Source organism: Mustela erminea, chromosome 10 (genome assembly GCF_009829155.1).
Source record: "Mustela erminea isolate mMusErm1 chromosome 10, mMusErm1.Pri, whole genome shotgun sequence".
Taxonomy (NCBI): Eukaryota; Metazoa; Chordata; class Mammalia; order Carnivora; family Mustelidae; genus Mustela; species Mustela erminea.
The window spans coordinates 14,370,843-14,393,910 of NC_045623.1; the positions used below are offsets into that span (position 1 = coordinate 14,370,843).

The window sequence follows — 23,068 nt, forward strand, 5'->3', positions numbered from 1 at the left end:
GGTATGGGAGAGAGGAGCTCAGGGTAGCTCCCAGATTTCTGCATCGTTATCACTGACTAGTAGTGCCAATATAGAAGTGATGTAGAATTGGACAAATAATGTGTTTACTCTTTGACACATTGACTTCAGGGTGTTTGTGCAACATTCAGGCAGAAATGTGGCAAGGGTAACAGGACACACAGATCTAGCGCTCATAAAAGAGCTCTAGATTTGTGTGATAGACAGTCCTAGTTCTTGCCCACAACCAATTCTCTTCTTCTGGCCCAGAGCCTCGCCTGTGGTTGGGGGGGGGGGTGCTATGTGACTTGTTGTGGCCAAAAGACTATGAATGAAAGTGAGGTATTCCCTTTGAGTTGAAGCATTTAATCACTGAAGTAAGACCTCTTCTGACCCCTTCTGCAGGGTGGTCATGGAGATTTGTGGTGAGAAGGTAAGGTTGCAGGCTCTGAAGCTGGATCACTGCGTCATCATATAGAGGATAGTTTCTCCGGAGGGCCACCTGGACCTGTGGTGGATTCTTTATGAGCAAGAAATAAGCATTTCCACATTACACAAAGATTTGGGGATAGTTTCTGATCTCCCTTAACCTAACCCATCCTGCCTAACACGATTTGAGTTAGAAGTGAGGAAGTCAGCTGCATACAAGTGATAGTAAAAGCCATGGGAATGGCTAAGTCTGTCCACGTAGCCTGTAGAGTGGGAATAAAAATTCATAGGCCAGAACCCTGAGAAACACCAATATTTAGAGGGAGGCAGACAGCTGTCAGCTAAGGAAACTGAGAGGAAGCAGTGACAGCGAACACAAGCTATTAGAAGCCAGGAAGAAAAGGAAGGAAGGAAAGCTGTGGCCAATAGCACCAGATGCTGCCAAGAGGGAGACCCAGTAACATGAGGACTGGAAAGAGTGGACTGGATCTGGAAATGAAGGGATCATGATGACCCTTTTCTGTGAACACAGCTTAGGGTGTGGCAGTGGCAGAGAATAAGACTTCAGTGGGTTGAACGGTGAACACGAATCCCAGGACATAGAACAGACTGGATCTTTAAAGAGATCCTCTTGTCAAAGAACACCAACTAATGCTGATGAAACATTTTAAACACCAGAATTGAGAAATGCGTGGCTGAACTGGATGCTGGGAATCCTCAAAGGTACAAAGGAAGCATATTGAGTGAGAGTTGGAGCTGGGGTTTGCTCTGGGAACAGCTGCTAATTTTTGTTGACTCAGAGCTAGGGTCGAAAGGCCATGTGCATGAGATCAGGAAACCGAATCTAAAGCCTGTACCAAGGCGGGAGTCGGGGGGTGGATTGCATCAGACCCTCTGAAAGGAGAACCACAGTGGGTGGATTAGGAAAAAAGCCACAGATGGACATGTTAAGGATCTTGTACTAGCTTTCAACAGCAGCATAAGAAATGATCACACATTCTGAAGCCTAAAAGAGTACACATTTATTATCTCTCAGTGTCTGTGAGTTAGAGGCTTTGGTACTGCTTACCAGGGTTCTCTGCTTAGGGTCTTATCAGAGTGCAGTGAGGGCACTGGCTGGGGCCTTGGTTTCATCAGAGGCTTGACTAGGAGAAGATCTACTTCCAAACTCCATTTTTTGCACAAATTCTTCTCCTTTCGGCTGTGTGACTGAGGGGCCCTAGCTTCTTACTGCCTGTGTGCTGGGGTTAGCCCTCGGGTCCTAGAAGCTGCCTGTCATTCCCCACCTGTGGCCCTGTTCATAGGTAGTTCACAACATGCCAGTCTGCTTCTTTGAGGCCAGCAGGAGAGTCTTGCCAGGCTGCCAGGATAGTGGTCTACAGTGTAATGTAGCAGTGGGAGTGACTTCTCATCACCTGTGCCACATAAAATAACCCAATGGAGGGAGTGGCAACATATCACCTTTGGTATATTGTATCATTAGATGCAAGTCAGAGTCCATCAGTGCTCAGGGGAAGGGATTTTACAGGGGTAACACCAGGGAAGACACTGGGGGGCACTGCAGAACTCTGCCTGTCACGCTGGTTTATTCCAGTCTTGGCTCTGGGCAGAGGAGAAAGAGAAAAACAAAACAACTTTTGAGGATTCTCTAATCACAAACCCGACTTCAGGAAGTTTGGGGCCAGATTTCGTACAACTTGCAACTCTGTATCTTCTGTTTTTTGTCATTCATTTCACAATAGTTTCTAATTTCTTCTTTGATGCATGGATTGCTTAGAAATGTATTTCCTAATTTCAAAATACACATTGATTTCCTTATCATTTGGTTAATTTTTAAGCACAACTGCTCTGTGATCAACAAAAAATATTATGCATGATTTCAATCCTTCAAAATCTGTTGAAGCATGCATTATACAATATTACATGGTCAATTTTTATATACTACCTTATTTTTCCACCAGATTTGTTTATCTATTTGAGTGAGAGAGAGAGAGCTTGACAAGGAGGGAAAGAGGGAGGGGGAAAGATAGTCTCAAGCAGACTCTGCACTCAGTGGAGCCCTACACAGGGCTCGGTCTCACAACCCTTAGATCACGACCTGAGCCGAAACCAAGAGTCAGAGGCTTAAAGTAACTCTGAGCCACCCAGGGGCCCTTTGAATGCTATTTCATATGTACTTGAGAAGAATGTGTAGCCTGTGGTTATTGGCAGTAGCATTCTGTATGTCTCTATTAAGTACAGTTTGTTGTTCTGTCCAAATTCTATATCCTAACTGCTTACTAATTTTTTAGTCATGGATGTGATTATGAATTTGTCTACTTCTACATAAAAATATTTTAATCTCCCAAGTGCTTATCTTTACACTTATCTTAGGTCTACTCACGTATTTTTTTTTAAGATTTTATTTATTTATTTGACAGAATAAGATCACAAGTAGGCAGAGAGGCAGGCAGAGAGAGAGAGAGGAGGAAGCAGGCTCCCCGCTGAGCAGAGATCCCGATGCGGGATTCGATCCCAGGACCTTGAGATCATGACCTGAGCCGAAGGCAGAGGCTTCACCCACTGAGCCACCCAGGCACCTCTCTACTCACGTATTTAACAGCTGTTTTTCTTCCTTTTCCCGTTTCTGGCATTTTCTATGGGATCATTTTCCTTGTCTTAAGGATACCTTTTAGTGTTTCAGTGAAGTGCTGCTGGTTGTTAACTCATTTAGTTCTTTCAAAATCTTTATTTCTCTTCCATTCTTAAAAGATATTTTAATGCCATAGAATCCTGGTTGGTTATTTCCTCCCCATATATCGACCATTTCGTGTCATGATTTTCTGGCTGTGAGCTCTTTTAAGTATTGCCTCTGCTTCATTTTCTTTGGGGATTCCAACTGCATATTAGACCTTGTTGTATCTTCTTTCCTACTCTCTATTTGGTATTTCTCGTTTTTTTTTGTTTTGGTCTCTCTCTCCTTCCTTCTAGATATTCTAAGTTATTTCCAGTTCATAATTGTTCCTTTCACCATGGTCTAATATGCTATTGACAAGAGCCAACTGAGCTAATTTTTCTATATATTTTTTTCAGTTCTAGAATTTATATTCTTCAAATTTTCTGTTTCTTTAAATGTATGCTCAGTTCTGTCAACATTTTCAAACTTGACTTTTATCTGCTTTAATACAATAAGCATATTTAGTTTATGGCTTAATATTTAGTTTTTGCTTACAGTATCTTATCTTCTAATCATCTGATTATATTTTACTGTAAAATTGGGTTTGAAAAATCATTTGTAGAAATATAAGAGTAGGGTCATGTTTTATTCCTCTAAACCAGGTTTCTTGTATTGCTTTTGCCAGGAACCTGGCGCCACCAGCAATCTGGGATCACCTTAATCCAAGTTCAAGGCTGAGTGTTCATGGAGTTATCCACTCACAGCAGGGTACTGGCCATGGAAGGGCTGGTTTTTTGGTCTTCACCTTTATTTCCAAGTACAGCTGACTGTGTGTGTGTTGGTGGTGGTGGGAAGTGGTGATGTTTACTCGGTTTCCCTCCTCAGTGGGTCCTTGACTCCATCCTTCATTTCTCTGAGAATAGCCACTATTCTGTGAAGTCACCGAAAGAATAGTTTAGTCTTCTGGCCATCTCTCTCAGATTGGCAAATGCTTCCAGGGCATATGTGGGCCCGAGTGCTAAACTCACCTCCCTGAACTTCCACTGTCTTTCGGTCCTTGGCCTGATGATATCTCATTAACTCTTGGTGCTTTAAAATTCTTTTTTTTTTAACTTTTAAAATTTAATTTAATTTATTTATTTGACAGATGGAGATTACAAGTAGGCAGAGAAGCAGGCAGAGAGAGAGAGGAGGAAGCAGGCTCCCTGCTGAGCAGAGAGCCCAATGCGGGGTTCGATCCCAGGATCCTGGGATCACGACCTGAGCCGAAGGCAGAGGCTTTAACCCACTGAGCCACCCAGGCGCCCCAGTGCTTTAATATTCTTAAGATATGTCTTATATCTCACTCAGATGTTAAAAAATTTCTTCAGTTGGACAGTCTGAGTTACCTAATCTACCATTACCGGAAGCAAATGTTACAAGATTTTGCATTTCAATTGCATTTTAACCCCAACCAACAAAGTTCCAGGAATCCACATCTTAATTTTATTTCTTCAACAACAAATAGAAAATATAAGCAAGGTATATTTTATAATACTAATAAAGAATAGAGAGTTTTTAGAATAAATGTTATAAAAGAGGTACCAGACCTTAACAGAGAACATCAAAAAACTTTAATGGAAAACACTTAAGACCTAATACATGGAGAAACATAATCCTTAATTTAATTACTTCCTTTAGTGTAATTTATCTTGTTCCTCTATCTCCTGTAGTTCCTGGAAACTGGAATTTACATCTTTTTTTTTTTTTTTTTTTTTTTTTAAAGATTTTATTTATTTATTTGACAGAGAGAGATCACGAGTAGGCAGAGAGGCAGGCAGAGAGAGAGAGAGGAGGAAGCAGGCTCCTGCTGAGCAGAGAGCCTGATGCGGGACTCGATCCCAGGACCCCGAGATCATGACCTGAGCCGAAGGCAGCGGCTTAACCCACTGAGCCACCCAGGCGCCCTGGAATTTACATCTTAAGCCTTGACAGATTCAAGTTCATTATTTTTGGCTAGATTACATCATAGGTGACATTGTCTACTTTATATTTAATCACATCAGGAAACATTTCTGGGTTATCTTACCATGAGGGATGTTAAGAATAACCACCGAATTAGGGTGACTGACTTGACTAGAATGGTCTTCAGATTATTATTTATCATTGATAATAATTTGTTTTGCTCAGTATAAAACTTACAACAAAAGAATCTAACATTTCCCTTTTTTCACTGACAATGTAATTGATTTCTTTTGCTAATACAAAAATACTTCAAATTCAACTGGACTTTTTCATATCACGTACTTAAGAAATAATCATGATACTCTCATCTGCAGATTGCCCAGCCAGCCAGTCACCATGCAGCCGGTTGGTAGGTCCCAAACCACATCTACGGCATAGAAATACATTTCTGATAATTTGGAGGTAGAGATTTGGAGCCGGGGTCTGGAGTTTTGCCTCTAGGACCCCTGCTTGGCTTATCACCTCCTCTTTGGGTTGACATCATACTGCTTGGGCACAGGTAAACAAATTCCTCCAGCACATCCACGGCCCCTGGCCCAAGAGAAGCAGCACGTGCTCTACAACTGGGCACCATTGCTTATGTCCAGGTGGGAAAACCCTCTCTTGGCAATGTGTCAGTGTTGCTGAATGCAGGACGTCGGTCATCCGGTTCTCTGGTTCTGGGCACTGTGGGGCCTGTTCTTAGACTCTGCTCAGACCAAGTGGCCTGATGAGAAGCCCCAGATGAAGCTGTTCTCAGCCTGAAATCGTTGGCCTGAGGGTCAGCCCCCCTGCCCCACATATTAAGTAGTATCTCCGGCATATTAGCCATCTGTGGCAACCTGTCTGGGAAGCTTGGAGTTTGTGCAAAGCGTTCAAACTGGAACAGTTCAGATGTGTGAGAAACAGCAAAGAAAGGGTGGCCAAAGTGGAATCAATAGGGAGAGTGGTGGTCATGAGGTCAGAGAGATTGCTAGGGACCAGATCATACAGTACCTTGTAAATAAGATAAGGATCAGATTTTATTCTAAATGTGATAGAGCATTGCAAAGTTTTAGGCAGGGTAGTGATAGGATTCAACTTACATTTTATAAAGCTCACTTTGGCTGCTGAGAATTGTTAAAAGGATGCAAGTGTACGACAGAGAATTGTAGTAGTCCAAGTGAAACATGGCAGCTTGGATTAGGCAGTGGTAGGAGTGGACATATTTGTGATAATTTTTGAGTAGAAGTAAACAAGACTTGCTGATGGACTGGGTAAAGTGAAAGCCTGGGGCTCCTGGGTGACTCAATTGACTAAGCATCTGCCTTTGGCTCAGGTCCTGATCCCAGGATCCTGGAATTGAGCCCCACATCATCGTCAGGCTCCCTGCTCAACAGGGAGTTGGCTTCGTCTGCTTTCCTCCACCTCCCCCTGTCCCCTGCTTGCGACTGCTGGCTCTCATAAGTAAAATCTTAAAAAAAAAAAAAAAAAAAACAGTGAAAAGGACTAAGGTAGACTCCTAGTTTTTAGGGCTGGCCAACTTGGGTGAAACTTGGTGCCATTATGGGACAGAGAAGACTTAGGAAGAGCAGGGTAGGAGTGGAGACTAAGAGATCTATTTTTAACTTACATTTGAGATGTCTTTAAGGAATCCAACAGGGGTGTAGACAATACAAGTGAGGGTGAGTAATGTTCTGGAAATTATTCTATATAGGTCTATTTCCTCACTGCTTCTCAATCCTTTACCACAACCGTAATCTATCTTTCGCCCTGCTATTCAACCAAACCTACTCTAATATGGGCCACCAGAGACTTTCTGCTATTAACTCTAATGCGCACTTTGAGTCCTCTTAATCTCCCTGAAAAAGTGGCTCTTCTGACACAGAACTCTCCACGGTCTTGATTTTTTGACACTGCTCTCTCCTGGTTTTCCTCCAATAACTGGCTATTCCTTTTTTGTGTAATCCTCTACCATTTCAAAAACACGGATATTCTTTCATGGCTCTATACTTACTTACATTCTTTCCTGAGTCACGGCGAATAACAGTGCCTCCCATTCTCTTCTCTTTCAGGCTATAACTTCTCCTTCAAGAAAGCTGTAGCTCACATTGATTGTTCCTTCCTTCCATTATATGCACACTCAAGTCCCATTAATGTTGCCTTTAGTGTTTCTCAATTACCTCCTTTCCAACCACACTGACAAGGCCTTCAGTTGAGGTCTTCAATGTCTTTTGGCTAGAATGATCCTGCCGCTGAGCAAGCTCTGCCTCTCCCCAAACTGTCGTCTTCTGTTGACAGTACCTTTTCTGAAACAAAAATCTAGTTGTCATTCCTCTGCTTAAAACGTTTTACTGGCTCCCCGGTCCTCAGAACAAAATCTAACTGCTAAGCAGAACATTTAAGGACCCTAATATAACTCCTATTTGTATTTCACTTGAGTAACTTAGATTTAAAAATGTTCCTCTTTTACATTAGCTTCCCCACAATCATGAATACTGCTCCTTCTTTCTGGACCCAACCCCTGACTCTTTTGGCTTTCTCTTTCAAACACCAGCTCAGCCTTCCCTTTCTTACCTGTCACCTTTCTGCTCTCTCCACTTCACTGGATGTTCACGGACTTCTTGGGATTAGATTTTTGCTTTATTATTCATCCAGGCTAACATTTATTAATAGGCTAGTTATTGTGGTGGTTTGTAATGTGTTGAGTGGGTTACACGAAATTACTTTCCAGAATTCTCTTCCCTGAATATTTCTGTTAGAGTGAGCAATCAGTCCCTGAGCAAGTTTACAGAGCAGATGTGAAGCAACTATTTAGGAGCTCATATGTGTTGTTGGTGATCTGTGGCTCCCAGTTGTTAACTGGCCGACAACTTCCCCGTCTTTCCCTGGAGCACTCTTCAGCTTTTCTAACCTTTGGCCACCGTATGTGTGAAAAAGGACCCAGGCTTTTCTGGAAGTCATACCATCAAAGTCCGAGGTAATAAAAATGATAAGGGTTTTGGTCTGTGGTTGCGATTTCTACTTGTTCCTGTGTCTCCCACTTTACAGCCATCTTCCCCTCTTCCCTGCCTACTCTTGGACTTCGAGCTCCTACATCAGAAACAAAGGTTAACAGCCTCAGAGAGCCATGCTTAAGCAGCTCCCACAACAGTGCCAAGTCAAATTCCGTACAAACCTCTGTCCTAGTAGTTCTGCTTCTCCGACTGAACGCTTACTGATAGTTCTATAAAAGGAAAATGAGGCTAGTGAAACCACCTGAAGTGGTACTTGCCATTATATTCTCAAAGCACCGGTGCTAAAGTATCTATTGTTCACATACTCTTACTGCCTTTTCTAGATTTTTAACTTTCTGAGAGGCAATTTTATCTCTGTATGACCAGTGAAGAATGGTGCTTAGCACAAATTAGGTATTTACAAATCCTTTGTTAAACAAAGAATTTGGAGCACCTCTGCCAACCATAGCAAAATCTCTTTAATAACAATAAAGATGTCAATCTGATTTCTGTAGCAGATGAATATATTAGCTACCAATAAATACTGACCCTACATTGGCTGTTACATAAATTAAAATCCTAGGAAGTGAGAGAAAATAGCAGTTACCCAAATGGTACACATTTTCAAATATTTCCTATTATGTAAGTTGCCCTTTGTTTATAAGTACATCCTAAAATAAGTATGGGAGAATTAAATACAAACAAGCCTATGGGGGAATGTAGGTGGCTCAGTGGGTTCAGCCTCTGCCTTTGGCTCAGGTCATGATCTCAGAGTCCTGGGATGGAGTCCCACATCGGGCTCTCTGCTCAGCAGGAGCCTACTTCCTCCTTTCTCCCCCTCTGCCTGCCTCTCTGCCTCCTTGTGATCTCTCTGTGTCAAATAAATAAATAAATAAAATATAAAAAACAAAACAAAACAACAAAAAAAAACCAAAACAAGCCTATGGAAGGGCAGAATTTTTTGACGTATCTGCTAGACTCTTTAGGTTAATTTTATAACACATTGGGTCCATAATATATCCTATAGACATACTAAAATAATAAAACCAATGTGATTGGATACACACTTCCTTTAGTTATTTTAATAATAAAAAGCTTTAAATTTCCTGTAACTTGTCAGTAGCCAGAAACAGCTTACCACTAAAACATCAGTTCAATGATGCGTTCAATTTTTAGCTATATGATGTTAAAATATTTCAGAATATTATACAACCTGAAAAACCTAGTTTCAACTATCACTTATACAGTACAAGATGGTAAAATTAACTACAGATTTAAAGTATAGCTTGGTAATCGTTAGCCACCAACAAGTTTTATTAAAAGCAACTGCTCATTCAAAAGTGATCATGGAAGGATGAAAAACATCTCTTTCACCAACAGACTGTTTTAATTCTCTCACTATAAGAAACAAACTTTTCATTTTTAGGGAAGGTGAAGTGTAACTTCAGTAGACAACAATACAGAAAGATTGTGTCACATGGACTAATTTCTTCAGTCAATTGCTTCTAGCTGTCTCCACTGGGACAGATGCATTTACAGAACTGGCTGTGCTTGAGCCTTCTTTGCAAGCAGCTTTAGATCTGCAATGCACTTGGCGATTGTCTCCTTTTCCTATGATAAGGAAAGAGAACTCTAGTTAGACCTCTCCAAATGACAGAAGTACGTATAAATACTGTAATTCTAAATGACAGTTCCTGTTACAAGATCTTGAGGTTCCTACAGACTCTCAAGATGACATGACAGACTACTACACATTTTTTACGTATCAAGGGGGGATGCAATTTACTCTAAGCAAATCCAGGGAATTAGTTAAAATCTCCTGGCTCACAGTTTTTATGAGTGAAATCTAAGTAGAATTTGAAGCCAGGCACTCCTATAACCACGTGCCACTTGTTAGCCTGTATAGCTAAAAGCTGCATGAGAAACAGCAACCTAACAAACATTAACACAGAAATGTTAAGAATAAAAATTTTATCTTTTTTCTTTAGGGTTTTCCCCATTTCTTAATTATGTTTTTTTTAGGTAAGACCAAAAAAAAAAAAAAAAAAAAAAAAAAAATCACTAAATGTTGGTAGACCCTGTTCTTCTAGTCCCTGATGGCTATATAGAAAATTATCAGAAATGCCTATATATTCCATATATTTGGGAAAGAAGAAATCAAGTCCTAATGAAAAAAGGAATATAACCTTTAAAAAGAAAAACAAATTAAGGCAAGTAATAAAAAAAAATTTCTTTTCTGTTCAAGAGCAACAATGTAAGCAGCTGGGAAGAGGAAACCGAGTAGAGATCATGGAATTAGGGAATAGAAGGGACTCAGAAAGTTTTATCCAGTCTGCTGTACAGAGAAATGAACTATGTAGGTTAATGTTTCCCACGTGATGGAACCTGAGTACAAGTGTGCCACCATCAGTGTTCTCAATTATCTGCCACTGTCTCAGACTGTGAGGGACCCTGTGGAGACCACATTGTGAGGAAGGGGAAAGCCACCAACGTAGCTGTGCAGTGTCTTCCACGTTACCACTACCCACAATGAACCAGGGCAACCCCAGCATCTCTAGGCTAAAGACTCCTTGACAGCTACTCCTATCCTAAGAGAGCAACAGCAGGGGCCCATTAAGAGAAACCAGTACAACTTCAGAAGCTTCCGAACGCCAAATACCTGCTGTGCAGAGATGCTCTGCACCACATGCTTCTCCACCCAGTTTATCATGTGCTCTTGTTCCTTTCGACGCATCATGTTCTGCACAGAGATGTGATAGTCCAGGCGATTCTTCACCTCCCTGTATACCTTGTGCAGCCGCTCCCGGTAAGTAAGTTCCAGTGCCATAGCAATGTTATTCTGAAGCAAAATTCAGAACCGATGAAATACTTGGCATCACTGAAGGATCACTTCCACTCTGTGGATTCTGCGATTAGAATACCTCACCACTTTCTTGTATTTTATGATAATATTTTATTTAACATGAACAGATAAGAGATGAATGTGGTAAATAAATTCTAATAGCATATGGCAAAAATATACTTACAAGTACATACAGTGAGTTTCCTCTCATCCACCCACAGGGCACCATCTTCCTGTATTTCTTGTATTCTCTCCCAAATATATTCAGTAAACAAAATACAGGTATAGGCAGGCATGTACACATACCCATGCACACACATCACTTTTACTAATTGTGACATCTAGACTCACCACAATTTTAAGTTACCCTGAATTCTATTACACTGGTGTCCCATAATCCAGAGTTCATTTAGCTAAACTCTATTAATATATTAAACTGCTTCCAATTTTTTCTACCAGAAATAATGCTGCAACTGTTCTGTATGTCTTTGCACTTATATGTAAATACTTGCTATAAATGGAGTGGCTGGGTGGCTAAGTTGGTTAAGCCTCTGCCTTCAGCACAGGTCATGCTGGGATCCAGTCCCCTGCTGGGCTCCCTGCTCAGTGGGGAGTCTGCTTCTCCCTCTCCCCTCCCCATCCCGCTCGTGCACTCTCTCTCTTTTTAAAATAAGTAAAAAAACAAAGTTAACAAAAAAAATACTTGCTGTAATAATAACATGTACTCAATATAGTACCTACTATATTCTAAAAACTGTGTCAATTCAGCTAAGTCTTATAATCATACTACTGGATAGTTGCTATTATTATATCCATTTTACAGCAAAGAAACTGAAGCAGAAGCTAAGGAACTCATCAAAAGTCACAGAGGTAATACATTGTGAAGCCAAAATCTGAATACAAGGAGCCAGGCTATAAAACCCATGCTCTTAAACTGTGATTAATACTGTCACATTCTACATAAAGCTGAACTACACTTCATTCTCCTACCAGTAACACAAATGCCTATTACTTCAAACCCTAACCAATGATAATTAAACCTTTTACTCTCTATCCTCATAAGCGGAAAAAATAGGAATTTTAATGTCATATATCTAAGAACATTTACATATTCAGAAGCCACTTACATTTATTTATTTATGAATGGTCTATGTCCTATGCCTAGTTTTCTACTGGGATGTTGGTCTCTCCTAAGGTAATACCCTTTGGTGTCAGATGGAAAAAACTTATTCTTCCCAGTTTGTCGTTTAACTTAGTGTATGATTATTTTTACATGTAAAACGTTCATGAGATCCATTTAACAACTTTTCCTCTTATAGTTTCCGGGTTTTTAAAATTTTTATTTTTTCTCTCTCTCAAGTTTTATTTAAATTCCAGTTTGTTAACATACAGTGTAATATTAGTTTCAGTGTAGAATACAGTGATTCAACACTTCCATACAACACCCAACGCTCATTGTAGCAGGTGCATTCCTTCATTCCCATCAACCATTTCATCCAACCCCTACCCACCACCCCTCTGTGACCATCAGTTTGTTATCTACAGTTAAGAGTCTGTTTCTTGGTTTGCCTCTCTTTTTTCCCCCTGCTCATTTATTTTGTTTCTTAAATTCCATGAGTGAAATCATATGGTATTTTTCTTTTTCTGATTTATTTCACTTAGCATAATACTCTCTAGCTCCATCCATATTGTTGTAAATGGCAAGGTTTCATTCCTTCTGAGGGCTCAGCAATACTCTATTGGTTGTGTGTGTGTGTGTGTGTGTACACACATCTTGATCCATGGACTTCATAAAAATTGAGGTGTAATTTAAAGGTTTTATGAACTGAGGTATAATTTCAGGTGTTTAACATAGATTCAGTATTTCAAATATACTGTGAGACGACCACCACAGTAAGCCTAGTTAACATCTGTCACCATTAAGTTTGTGGATTTTTTAATCTTTATTAGAAAGGCTTTGTCAGGGGCGCGTGGGTGGCTCAGTGGGTTAAGCCTCTGCCTTCAGCTCAGGTCATGATCTCAGGGTCCTGGGATCGAGTCCCACATCGGGCTCTCTGCTTGCCAGGGAGCCTGCTTCCTCCCCTCTTTCTCTGCCTGCCTCTCTGTCTACTTGTGATCTCTGTCAAATAAATAAATAAAATCTTAAAAAAAAAAAAGGCTTTGTCAACTCCAAAGGTATTTTTTTGTGTGTGCGTGTTCTCTTTTTCTATCTTATGACTTCATTTCTTACAAAGATCTTTAATTCATTTGGAATTTATTTTAGTAGAAAGTGAAAGGTAGGAAACCAAAGCTGTGTCTACACAGGTGCCAATTCTCTCCCCTCTACAACGGAACTGAGACATCTACACTGCATTAGCGTTCTTAGCATTTAAATGGATCTCTAGATCTTCTCCTCTACTGTGCCACACTGACTTTCCATTCATGCACTGCACCACACTATTTACAACTCCTTATAATCTTATAACGGATTTTCATATTTGGCAAGACTGTTTATTACTTCTCTTTTTCAAAATATTCCTGGATAGTCTTTCTTTATTTTTTTAACTAATAATCAATGTGTCCAAGTCCCAACATCCCCTCCCTCCAGGCTATTAGTTATTTTCCTTCTAGGAATGTGTTAAGTGTAAAGATTAAAGTAGGGAGAACTGATGTCTTTGTGACACTGAGCCTTCCAATCTAAGAACAAGGCTCTTAGAACCTTATACCTCACAAGCATCGTTATGTTTTTTGAAGGAAAAACTCTGCACGTTTCTAGTGAAGTTTACTCAAGGCATCTTTTCAGTTTATCTTCTTCCAGTGTACTGCCTAACTGACTGCTATTTGTATATGGAAGGGTACAGATTTTGCTTATCAGATATTAATGGTGTACCTAGACACCCGACTGAATTTGGTTATTATTTTAATAATTATGTCGATACTCTTGAATCCAGCTACTATCTCCAGGAAAATATCGATTTAACAACAGTGACAGGGATGTTGTTATCTTCTAGTCTGTAATGAGAATCTTTACAGGTTTGCCTGTTTTAATCTCAAGGAGGCCCTTAATACCTCTAAGTACATTTCTTTAGTCTATTCCTCCTCCTGGTCTTTTTTCTCCTACATCTCTGGTATCTCGATTACTTTCACTCTCAGCACATGACCTTCATCCTAGTTCACCAAGAAAAGGGGAGCAGTAAAAGAGCTTCTACAAACTTCTCACACCATGTAAACCAGTCTGAACCCATACTTGTGTACTTTGCCTTCCTTCTGTAACTGCAGCTGAGCTGTCAATGCCAGCCCCGTCACCCGCACGTTTACTGCAAGTCCTCTGGCCTACTGAAGGGCATTACTCCAGCAAATTTCTCTCCCTTTTTTCTGCATCAATTGTTCTCTCCTTTTATCACACTAACATGTAACAATACTTTCTATCCTTTAAAAAAAGCTCTTGATTCCTATATCCTCCCCTCCTAGCAACTAATTCCTTTTCCTACCATTACAGTAAAACTTTGACAATTTTGACAGTTGTATATACTGACTCCAATTTCTTCCCTTCCATGTTTTCTTCAACCAACTCCCATTACTTCCTAAAACAGCCCTTACCAAGATTACCAAGAACTTCCATGTTGCTAAATCCATGGCAAATTTGTAAGCCCTTTATTTCCTGACCATAACTAGGATGACTACTCATTGGAACTGTCCTTGTTTTCACTGGTACTTCCCCATCATGTCTTAAAACTTTAAGTACAATCTGTCAGCTTATGACTCCCAAATCTCCAGCCTGGAATTCTGGACTTCTCCTCATAAATTCCAAACTCCTATATCCAATGGTCTACACCTAACAACTCTACTTCACTAACTTGTAGGCATTTCAAGCCAATGCTACAAGACCAAAGGCTATTTGCATCAAGGCAAGTGAGATCGTGTTACTCCTCTGCTTAAAGCTTCAATGTCTTTCTTACTCAGAGGAAAGATCACAGTCCACAGAGAAGGCTATAAGACTTGACCCACTCTAGCCCCTCCCTGACCACTCTCTAATTTCCTTTCTCCTCCTCACCCATTCTGCTTCAACTACACTGGTCTCCTTACTACTCCTTGACTATACCAAATAAATTTCCAGGTTTAGGGCCCTTAAAATTTTTCCTCACTCTGCTACAATACTGTTTCCCCACCAGTCCACAGAGCTTTCACCAATACTTCTTCAGAAATCTGTTCAAGTAACAAATTAGTGGCCTTTCTAGACTGCCCATTATAAGTGACTCCCTTCTTCTAAGATCTCTCTTCCTTTCCTAGTTTGTTGTTCTACACAGCACTCATTATCACTGACATTCCTATCTGCTCAATTATTTTCTATCCTCTCAGCCCCTGGCTAGAAGGCAGACTCCATGAAAGCAGACTTTTCTTTTATTCCCAAACACCTGCCTTTGACCAGAGTCTCTATACAGGAAAAGCTCAATCGAGTCATTAAATATTTCATAAGTAATTAAAAAGGTAAAGACTACCATATGGTTCTTACTAAAGAGATACATCCTGAAAAGTCAGATTTTTTGTGTATGTATCATGTATGAGACAGAAAGCATTCTCTGGTTGAAACCTAAATATATATGGAGAGGTTCTAAAGTTTCCTGAGGTTTTCAAACATTTATGTGCTTAAGAATCTTTAGGGATCAGTTTTAAAAATATCTAACAGTGTTTCTGAGCACACAAGTCTTGGCCTGGGTCCATTAACCTGCACCAAAGAGGACTGATACATGTGATACTAAGACCACACTAAGTAATACTAGCCTAGATCTTTACTATTTCAGATACTCTTTACTTTAGCATCTCACTTTTCATTTCATATGCACTTCTGTAACATAAAATTTCAATATAAGGGCATCTCACTGTAAATATCAGGATAAACCAGGGGCTCAAAGTAAGTAACAATGTGATGTTAAACAAAAATACTTGAGCATATTCCTAAAAATGTTTCAGAAATGAAGCATTTTAGAATCTAATGATGCCCTGACCATGGTAAAAAGCTTCACAGCTATCTGAATTTGCTTTGTGAACTGGAATGTAAGGTCTCAGACTTCCTCATAGCAAGCATACCTGAGTATTTCACCTATGGCCCTAGATAGTATCATTTTTTAGTCAGCTATAATTTAATGGCTACTTTCCTTTTGTGTGGATCCAAAATATGTTCTTTTATAGCTTTTATTCTAATTTTAGAGTAACTATTTATCTACTTGGTAGATATTAAACACCTAAATAGCTGTAATTGCCAAGCCCCACCTGAATCTCATTTCTAAATAAACTATGCTCAAGATATTCAACCATTCCTCATAAAATTCTAATTTTTGTCTTAAATGCACAAAAATGAGTAACTTTATTTTCCTTAGAAGGTTCTGAAACCTACCCTCTGGACATCAAAAAGGTAATGGCGCTTGTCAACCAGTGCCTGCTGTGACTTCTCCATATCAATCGCATCCTGGATCTGTTTGATGGAAGCCTGTTTCGCCTCTTCTAGCTGGGCAATTTTTTGCTGCAATTATTTTACAAAAAAGATCAGCAAAAGCATTAGGGGCAATAAAAACAGCTTCATTCTATGCTTTCTCAAAGTTATATTCCTCATTTGTGAAAACACTCATGAAGAAGCGTATACACATACAGGCAGAAATGCACAAATCCTTAAAAAATAATTGCTCGTAATAGCTATGCAATATCTTGTTGAATGAACATAACTATGGAAAAACTGGACAAAGTTTTATAGATTTAAAAAAGTCTCAAATTAGTAACCAACATTAACACTCTATAATTTTAATCATTGTAATCAGATTCATTTCTATATGCCTGTCCCTTACATTAACATCAGAAACATCACTTGATGGTACTGATGCTTTTAATACCATCTAAAATGAGAAATCAGGTTTGCAGTGCTTACCTCATTGAGTTTATCAGCAAATTCTCCAATAGAGGCACCGTATTTTTTAGCTACATAGATAAGCAACCCTATTGTTGATATGGCAGAGAAGGTCTCTGCAGTAATCACATATATTTCTTTGGACAGAAAATACAGGATAAGTCCAGTTCCAAGCACATACGGTCCTGAAAAAAGGAAAAGTTACTTTATGATAGATATACTATATCTGAAAGGAGAGACAGAAAGTTCTACATTTTGGGGTGCCTGGGTGGCTCAGTGGGTTAAAGCCTCTGCCTTCGGCTCAAGTCATGATCCCAGGGTCCTGGGATCAAGCCCCATGTTGGGCTTTCTGCTCAGCGGGGAGCCTGTTTCCCTTCCTCTATCTCTGCCTACTTGTGATCTCTGTCAAATAAATAAAATCTTAAAAAAAAAAAAAAAAAAAGAAAGAAAGGAAGGAAGGAAGAAAGTCCTACATTTGATTGTTGAAGGTGTTATGTAATGATTCAGAGTAGCTGGATTTATAAATAACCCTGCACTGAGGAGCAGCATGGTAGGGTGGAAAAAAACAAGGATCTGGACTCCAGGAAATCTGGCTCTGCAACACAGAAGAAACTAAGCAAGTATCTGAGGTTTAGTTTCCTCCTGTAAAATGCAAACAGTACTTTCTTCACAGGATGGAAGAAACTGAGAAATAAGGTATGCAGAGTGCGTGGCGTGACAGATTAAGTAATTTGTGCAACTAAATATACTATAATGGGAACACTGGTCAGGATAAAATTTATCCATTCCTGCCTACCTGACACTGGAAATAAGCAAGCAAGAAAACAAACAAAAAAACCCTAACAGAAAATAGTATATATGTAAAAGGATGAATTCAATATTAGAATTCTCAATTCCTACAATGCCTAATTACAATGCTTCAAATATAACTATCTTCTTTAACCAGGCTGTGAGCTCTGAAAGGACACCATGATATTATGCCTCAGAAGATATGAGAAACAGACAAAACTGCTCCCTAAAGGGCAGCACTTTACAAGTGTTTCTGGGCAACACAAGTACCAAAGGATGTTACGATGTATTACAGGAATAAAAAGCATTAACAGTTTCAAACGTATTTTATCCAGTTTTCCATAAAAAGTTTCAACAGCTCTTTTTAAAATTTGCCTCCATTACATAAACTTTAAATTTGAACATAAATTAAAAATTTTAACTGTGAACTTGCAAAAAAAAAGCCTATCATAGGTAACTTTTTTTCTTTTAAATCTTCTTTGGGGATCTGAGGACCCTAATGTTTCTTGCAATTTCAGTTACAGAAATGTTCTTTTTGGCCACTCCCTGGAGGGGTAAAAAAAACAGACAACAATCACCTTGGTTTCCAGTGTTTCCTAGTCACAGCGTAGCTGGAGCAAGAAAGGCAATGGATACCATAAAAGAATATTGAATTGGAGAACCTGGATTTAAGTCCAACCCAGTCACCAAAGAGAGACTAAATCTCAGCAAATTCTTTATTTTCTAGTTACTCTTGGTAATAAAAATCTCTTACAGGACTGCTGTGAGGATTAAATACTGTAAGTGAAGGCAGATTGCATTATAAAAAATGTAAGATCTCAGAATAGTGTATGCTTTCTTAAAAGGAAAAAAACTGGTAAATATGGCTCAATTTCTGTTTTCCACTTATATATACAATATAATAACCTCTACTATCTTACCTAGCTTTATTTTAGCCCACAGCTCTTTCCACTACCTGACAATGTATCATACAGTTATTCATTTCTTTACTGTCTATTCTATGACAGAACATGTGTTCTGTGATGGCAGCCACCACAGCTCACCACTGTACGCCCAGAAGAGTACCTGGCACAGAGCAGGCATTCAGTGGATGTGTGTACCAACAAATGGAGACAATGTTATAAAATCAAGTTAAGATCCCAAACACTTTACTTCATAGACAAGTTAGGGCAACCAAGTCACAACTGTTCCACTGAATTACTTCCACAATTTACTGCTGACTTCATTTTTCTGTGTAAGTGGAAGAGGTAAGAGACCACTAAAATCCTACGTACACATAAGCTATACCACCTAAACATACTATCAAACACGGGGCAAATGCTTACCTGTTACGCCAGTTTTGGGATAAAGGAACTGAAAGAATTCTTCAGGAATCAGGCCCAAACGAACTTTTCCTCCATGCTCAGGAAGAGGTGGTACAGGGGCAAGACTTGGCTGCCCTGTGTGGAAGATCCTTGTTGCCTGCAATACCCTACGGGTAGCAATTAGACAAAATTAAAGGCTATTCTGCAGGTCTAGGTCATCTGTCTAGCACTTTATATGTTTATTATTAGAATTACAATATGTAAGAATGTAGACTTTGCAGACAGATTATCTGGGTTCAAATCCTACACCAGTCACTTGAGCAAGTAGATGAAGCTTCTGTAATTGCAGCTTTCTCTAGGTAAAATGGGAATAAAGAATATGATTTTATAGGGTTGCTGGGAGGATTTTAGGTAAAATGCTTTGAATGGTGCTAAGCATACAATAAAGTTCTATGTAAGCAATTAGCTATTACGTATCCAATGTGTTGTGAGCACCCTGATGCCCAGAACTCCGACCTTTATGAGTATAATCTGATAGCCCAAAACTGCATTTTTAGTAGTTACAGCAGTGACAGTTCATTAAGATTCTGATGAAATAAAACCCTCTAGTCTTTTTTACATATGCTGTCAAGCTCAGCCTCCTTCAAATTCTCAGTATGTTTTTGTCCCACACAGCCCCACTCTACCTCTATCCCTTCAAAGTGTTAAGAATTTATATTATTTCATTCATTTTGGTTTCTTTTAGCTTCTGAAGATTATTTCTGCCTCCTAATATATTAGCTAGCCCACCAAGTTTTGTAATTTAGGAATCATGCTCAAGATTCTTTCATTTAAATCAGGGTTTCTCAACCTCATCACTATAGACAATTTTTGTTATAATGGAAAGCTGTCGTGTACACTGTAGTGATCAGCAGTATCTCCATGGCCTTTATGCCACTAAATGCCAGTCAGCATCCCCCCACCCCACCCCAGTGGTGACAACCAAAAATGTCTTCAGACATTGCCAAATGTCCCCTGGAGGGCAATACTGTTCTGGAATGAGAACCACTGATTTATACAATTTTTTTTTCATTTTTTAAAGATTTTTATTTATTTGGCAGAGAAGACAGGGAGAGAGGGAACACAAGATGGATGAGCAGGAGAGGAAAAAGCAGGCCTCCCCTCTAGCAGGGAGCCCAATATGGGGCTTGATCCCAGTGCCCCAGGATCATGACCTGAGCCAAAGGCAGATGCTCAATTCTTTTTATAAAGATTTAAATTTATTTGATAGAGAAAGAGAGAACACAAACAGGGGGAGTGGCAGGCAGAGGGAGAAGGAGGAGCAGGCTCCCTGCTGAGGAGGGAGCCTGATGAAGGGCTGGATCCTAGGACCCCGGGATCATGACTAGCGACAAAGGCAGACACTTAACCCACTGAACCACCCAGGCACCCCTTTTTTATTTTTAAGTAGGTTCCATGCCCAATGTGGAGCCCAACATGGGGCTTGAACTCAAGACCCTGAGTTGAAATGAGCTGAGATCAAGAATTGGATGCTCAACCAACTGAGCTACCCAGGTGCTCCAAGAACCACTGATTTAAATCACAGAACTAGAGAACTTACTTTAGGCCAACTCAAATCCTCTCCGGAACTGGCTGTCATAGTTCAAGCCCTGATCATCTCTTGCCTAAACTACTTAATCCAAAACCTGGTATTCCCGCTTCTCAACAAATACCCTCTTTAAACCTAGCCCCTCTACACTAGTGCCAATGTTTTTAAAATGCAAAGTTGACTTTAAAGCTCTTCAGGCTCTCCTGCCTATAGGAAAGAAACTTAACAAAGTATACATGACAACTGTCAGATTCTAAATCCTCCTCTTTCTTCATTCTCCTATCCTCTAGCCATATGAACTACTTAGAGCTCTCAAGAATAAACAAACAAAAAAACCCAAACACATGCCTCATGCTGCTCCTTCTGCCTGAAATGACTTTCACTAAATGGCTGCTAAGCCCAACCAGCCTTCAAAGCATCTCAAGCATATATCCTTTTAAATAAAGGTCTCCCCAGTCTTACATTCATTCACCCTTATGGCAGGTGCTGAGGGCACAGCAATGAGCAGACAAGCCCCAGCCTTCACATTCTAGTGGGTTGTAGATAGTGTTAGCATGTATGTCTATACACAACTTCAGGCAGCTGAAAGTCTACGGAGAAAAATGGGGTAAGGTAGGTGCTAAGAAGCAATGAATGGTAAAAGTCTTTTTTGATGTGAGGTCAGATGACATCTAAGTCAGTGACCTGGGGGAAAAAGAGGAGAGCAAGTACAAAGATTCTGAGCAACAATAAGCTTTTCACAGCAACAGCAAGGAAGCCTGCATGGCTAGAGAGTGAAGCCAAAAAGAGAATATAAGGAGATAAATTAAGAGGTAGGAGGAGATCAATTCATGTTGGGCCTTCGGGATTATGTTAACTTTGGATTTTATTTCACTGAGACAAGGAGCTCTGGAGGGTTTTGTTGGTGTTGGGAGCTCATGTAATCCCTACAGCTACTAGGAGAATGGGCTATAATGGGACAAGAACAGAGATGCTAGGAGACTAGTTAAGAGGCTGCTGAAACAGACCAGGAGAAAGTTGACCGTGGTTCATACTTCAGTAGCACTGGTATTGGAAGAGTGGTTACAAGTCCATATATAATTTGGAGAAAGAGCCTTGCTGATATATTAGATAGGGAATGTGAAACAAGAGAAATCGAGTATGTTCCTCTTACCTATGTAATTATTTTGTTTATGACTTCTATTAAAATTGTTTACCTGTATGTATGGAATCTTTTTTCTCTGCTAAGTTGGAAGCGACTGTAATCTCACTCTACTGCACACAGAAAAACTAATTACAAATGAATTAAAAGCCATTTTTTTTCAAGGCAAAAATAGTTGTCAAATGTTGTCAAGATTTAGGTCTAAGTCTGGAAGCAAAAAGACAAAGTCCAAAGGAAACTAACATGATTTATGATTTATGAAACATTAGTAACAGACGTCAACACTGAGCACATACTCTATATCCAGTGCTGCTTTTCGAGTTTTGCAGGAATTAAGTCTCTTGGTTCTAACTATAATGTACTATTATCTCCATTTTGCAGAGGAGGAAACAGCCGGCACGTGAAGGAACCAGGTGTAACTCTAGCTTTACAGTCTTTGCTCTAAACCACTACTATCTATAGCTGCTCCTCTCGGAGACTGAGCTCCAGGGAAGGCAGGTTAGCCTTATTCATTTTTCTATCTTTTGTTAAGTAAGTGGCATGTAAGACTGACTGAATTAATGAATTTCTCTGACTCTTACGATCCGGCAGTAAAAATCGGAATATGGGAGAGAGACTAAAAACAACATGCTTCAATATTTTATTTACTAAAGCTTGCTTCTGGGTATGCAATCTAGAAATTCCGATTCCCGCGGCTAAGTCCAGACGAAGGTCACAAGGGAAAGGGGCGGAGCTTAGAAGACACCAAAACCAGCTTCCAGTTTAGTTAGAACACTTCACATACCCTCTTAGTCTTTGCCAGAAGATGACCAGACACCGTTCCGGGCAGTTTCAATGAAGCTTTAAGCCTTTCAAAATTACCTAAAGAAGGGTAATTTCAGGCCTAAAGCTAAGACGGGGTTACACAGAAGTGAAATAAAGTGATAAAACAAGGACGAAGGGGGGTATTACACCCCTCTTACTTACCCTGGACCGAGAAGGGCTGCGTTCTTCAGACAGGGGGCTGCACATAAACAAGGCGCAGGTCAGCAAGGTCAAGGTGAAATCCGGTCTGTCCCTCCCTTGTCCCCGCGGAGCCCGCCCACTAAGGCCATGCACCTCCCTCTCCAGTACTCCGAGACCCCCACGCGCGCCCCTTGCGAGCGGCGTAATTAATTCCCCACCCAGGCCCAAGTCTTGCCGCGCCTTTCTACACCTCCTTTCCTCCCACTTCCTCCAGTTACCCTAGACACACTCCTTTGCAGTCACTCTGATGGCCCCGACCAGGGTCTAGATATCTCACCCGCTGCAGCGGCCGCAGAAAAAACCACCCGGGACAGCATGGTCAAAAGGGTCCGCGCAGTACGCTCTGCGTCCCAGTGACCCCCAACAAGACACTCTGTCAGGGGCGGGAGCAAGATGGTCGCTCACAAATCTCGCGAGAAGAGATCATTGTGCCCTCTGTCCACTAACTTTGCCTCGTATTGTTTTTCTCGCGATAAGACGC

General features: G+C 40.2%; 1 protein-coding gene across 1 annotated transcript; it reads right to left on the bottom strand.

Annotated features, from left to right (window-relative positions):
* Window positions 1–9,330: 9,330 nt before the first annotated feature.
* On the bottom strand, window positions 9,331–23,030 carry ATP5PB (ATP synthase peripheral stalk-membrane subunit b). Its single transcript, XM_032360759.1, has 7 exons — window positions 22,865–23,030; window positions 22,549–22,585; window positions 18,875–19,020; window positions 16,782–16,945; window positions 16,257–16,382; window positions 10,700–10,879; window positions 9,331–9,651 (listed from the first exon to the last, which is right to left on the bottom strand). Exons 1-7 carry the CDS (start codon window positions 22,902–22,904, stop codon window positions 9,574–9,576), a joined length of 771 nt encoding a protein of 256 aa, XP_032216650.1. The 5' UTR covers window positions 22,905–23,030; the 3' UTR covers window positions 9,331–9,573.
* Window positions 23,031–23,068: the final 38 nt, after the last annotated feature.

Bases quoted from the DNA above. Each gene is read 5' to 3' on its own strand.
- ATP5PB (XM_032360759.1), bottom strand. From the start codon at position 22,904: ATGCTGTCCCGGGTGGTTTTTTCTGCGGCCGCTGCAGCGG. The intron at 22,586-22,864 runs GTGAGATATCTA...GTTTATGTGCAG, and splicing joins TTCTGCGGCCGCTGCAGCGG to CCCCCTGTCTGAAGAACGCA. The intron at 10,880-16,256 runs GTAGGTTTCAGA...ATTTTGCTTCAG, and splicing joins ACCTTTTTGATGTCCAGAGG to AATAACATTGCTATGGCACT.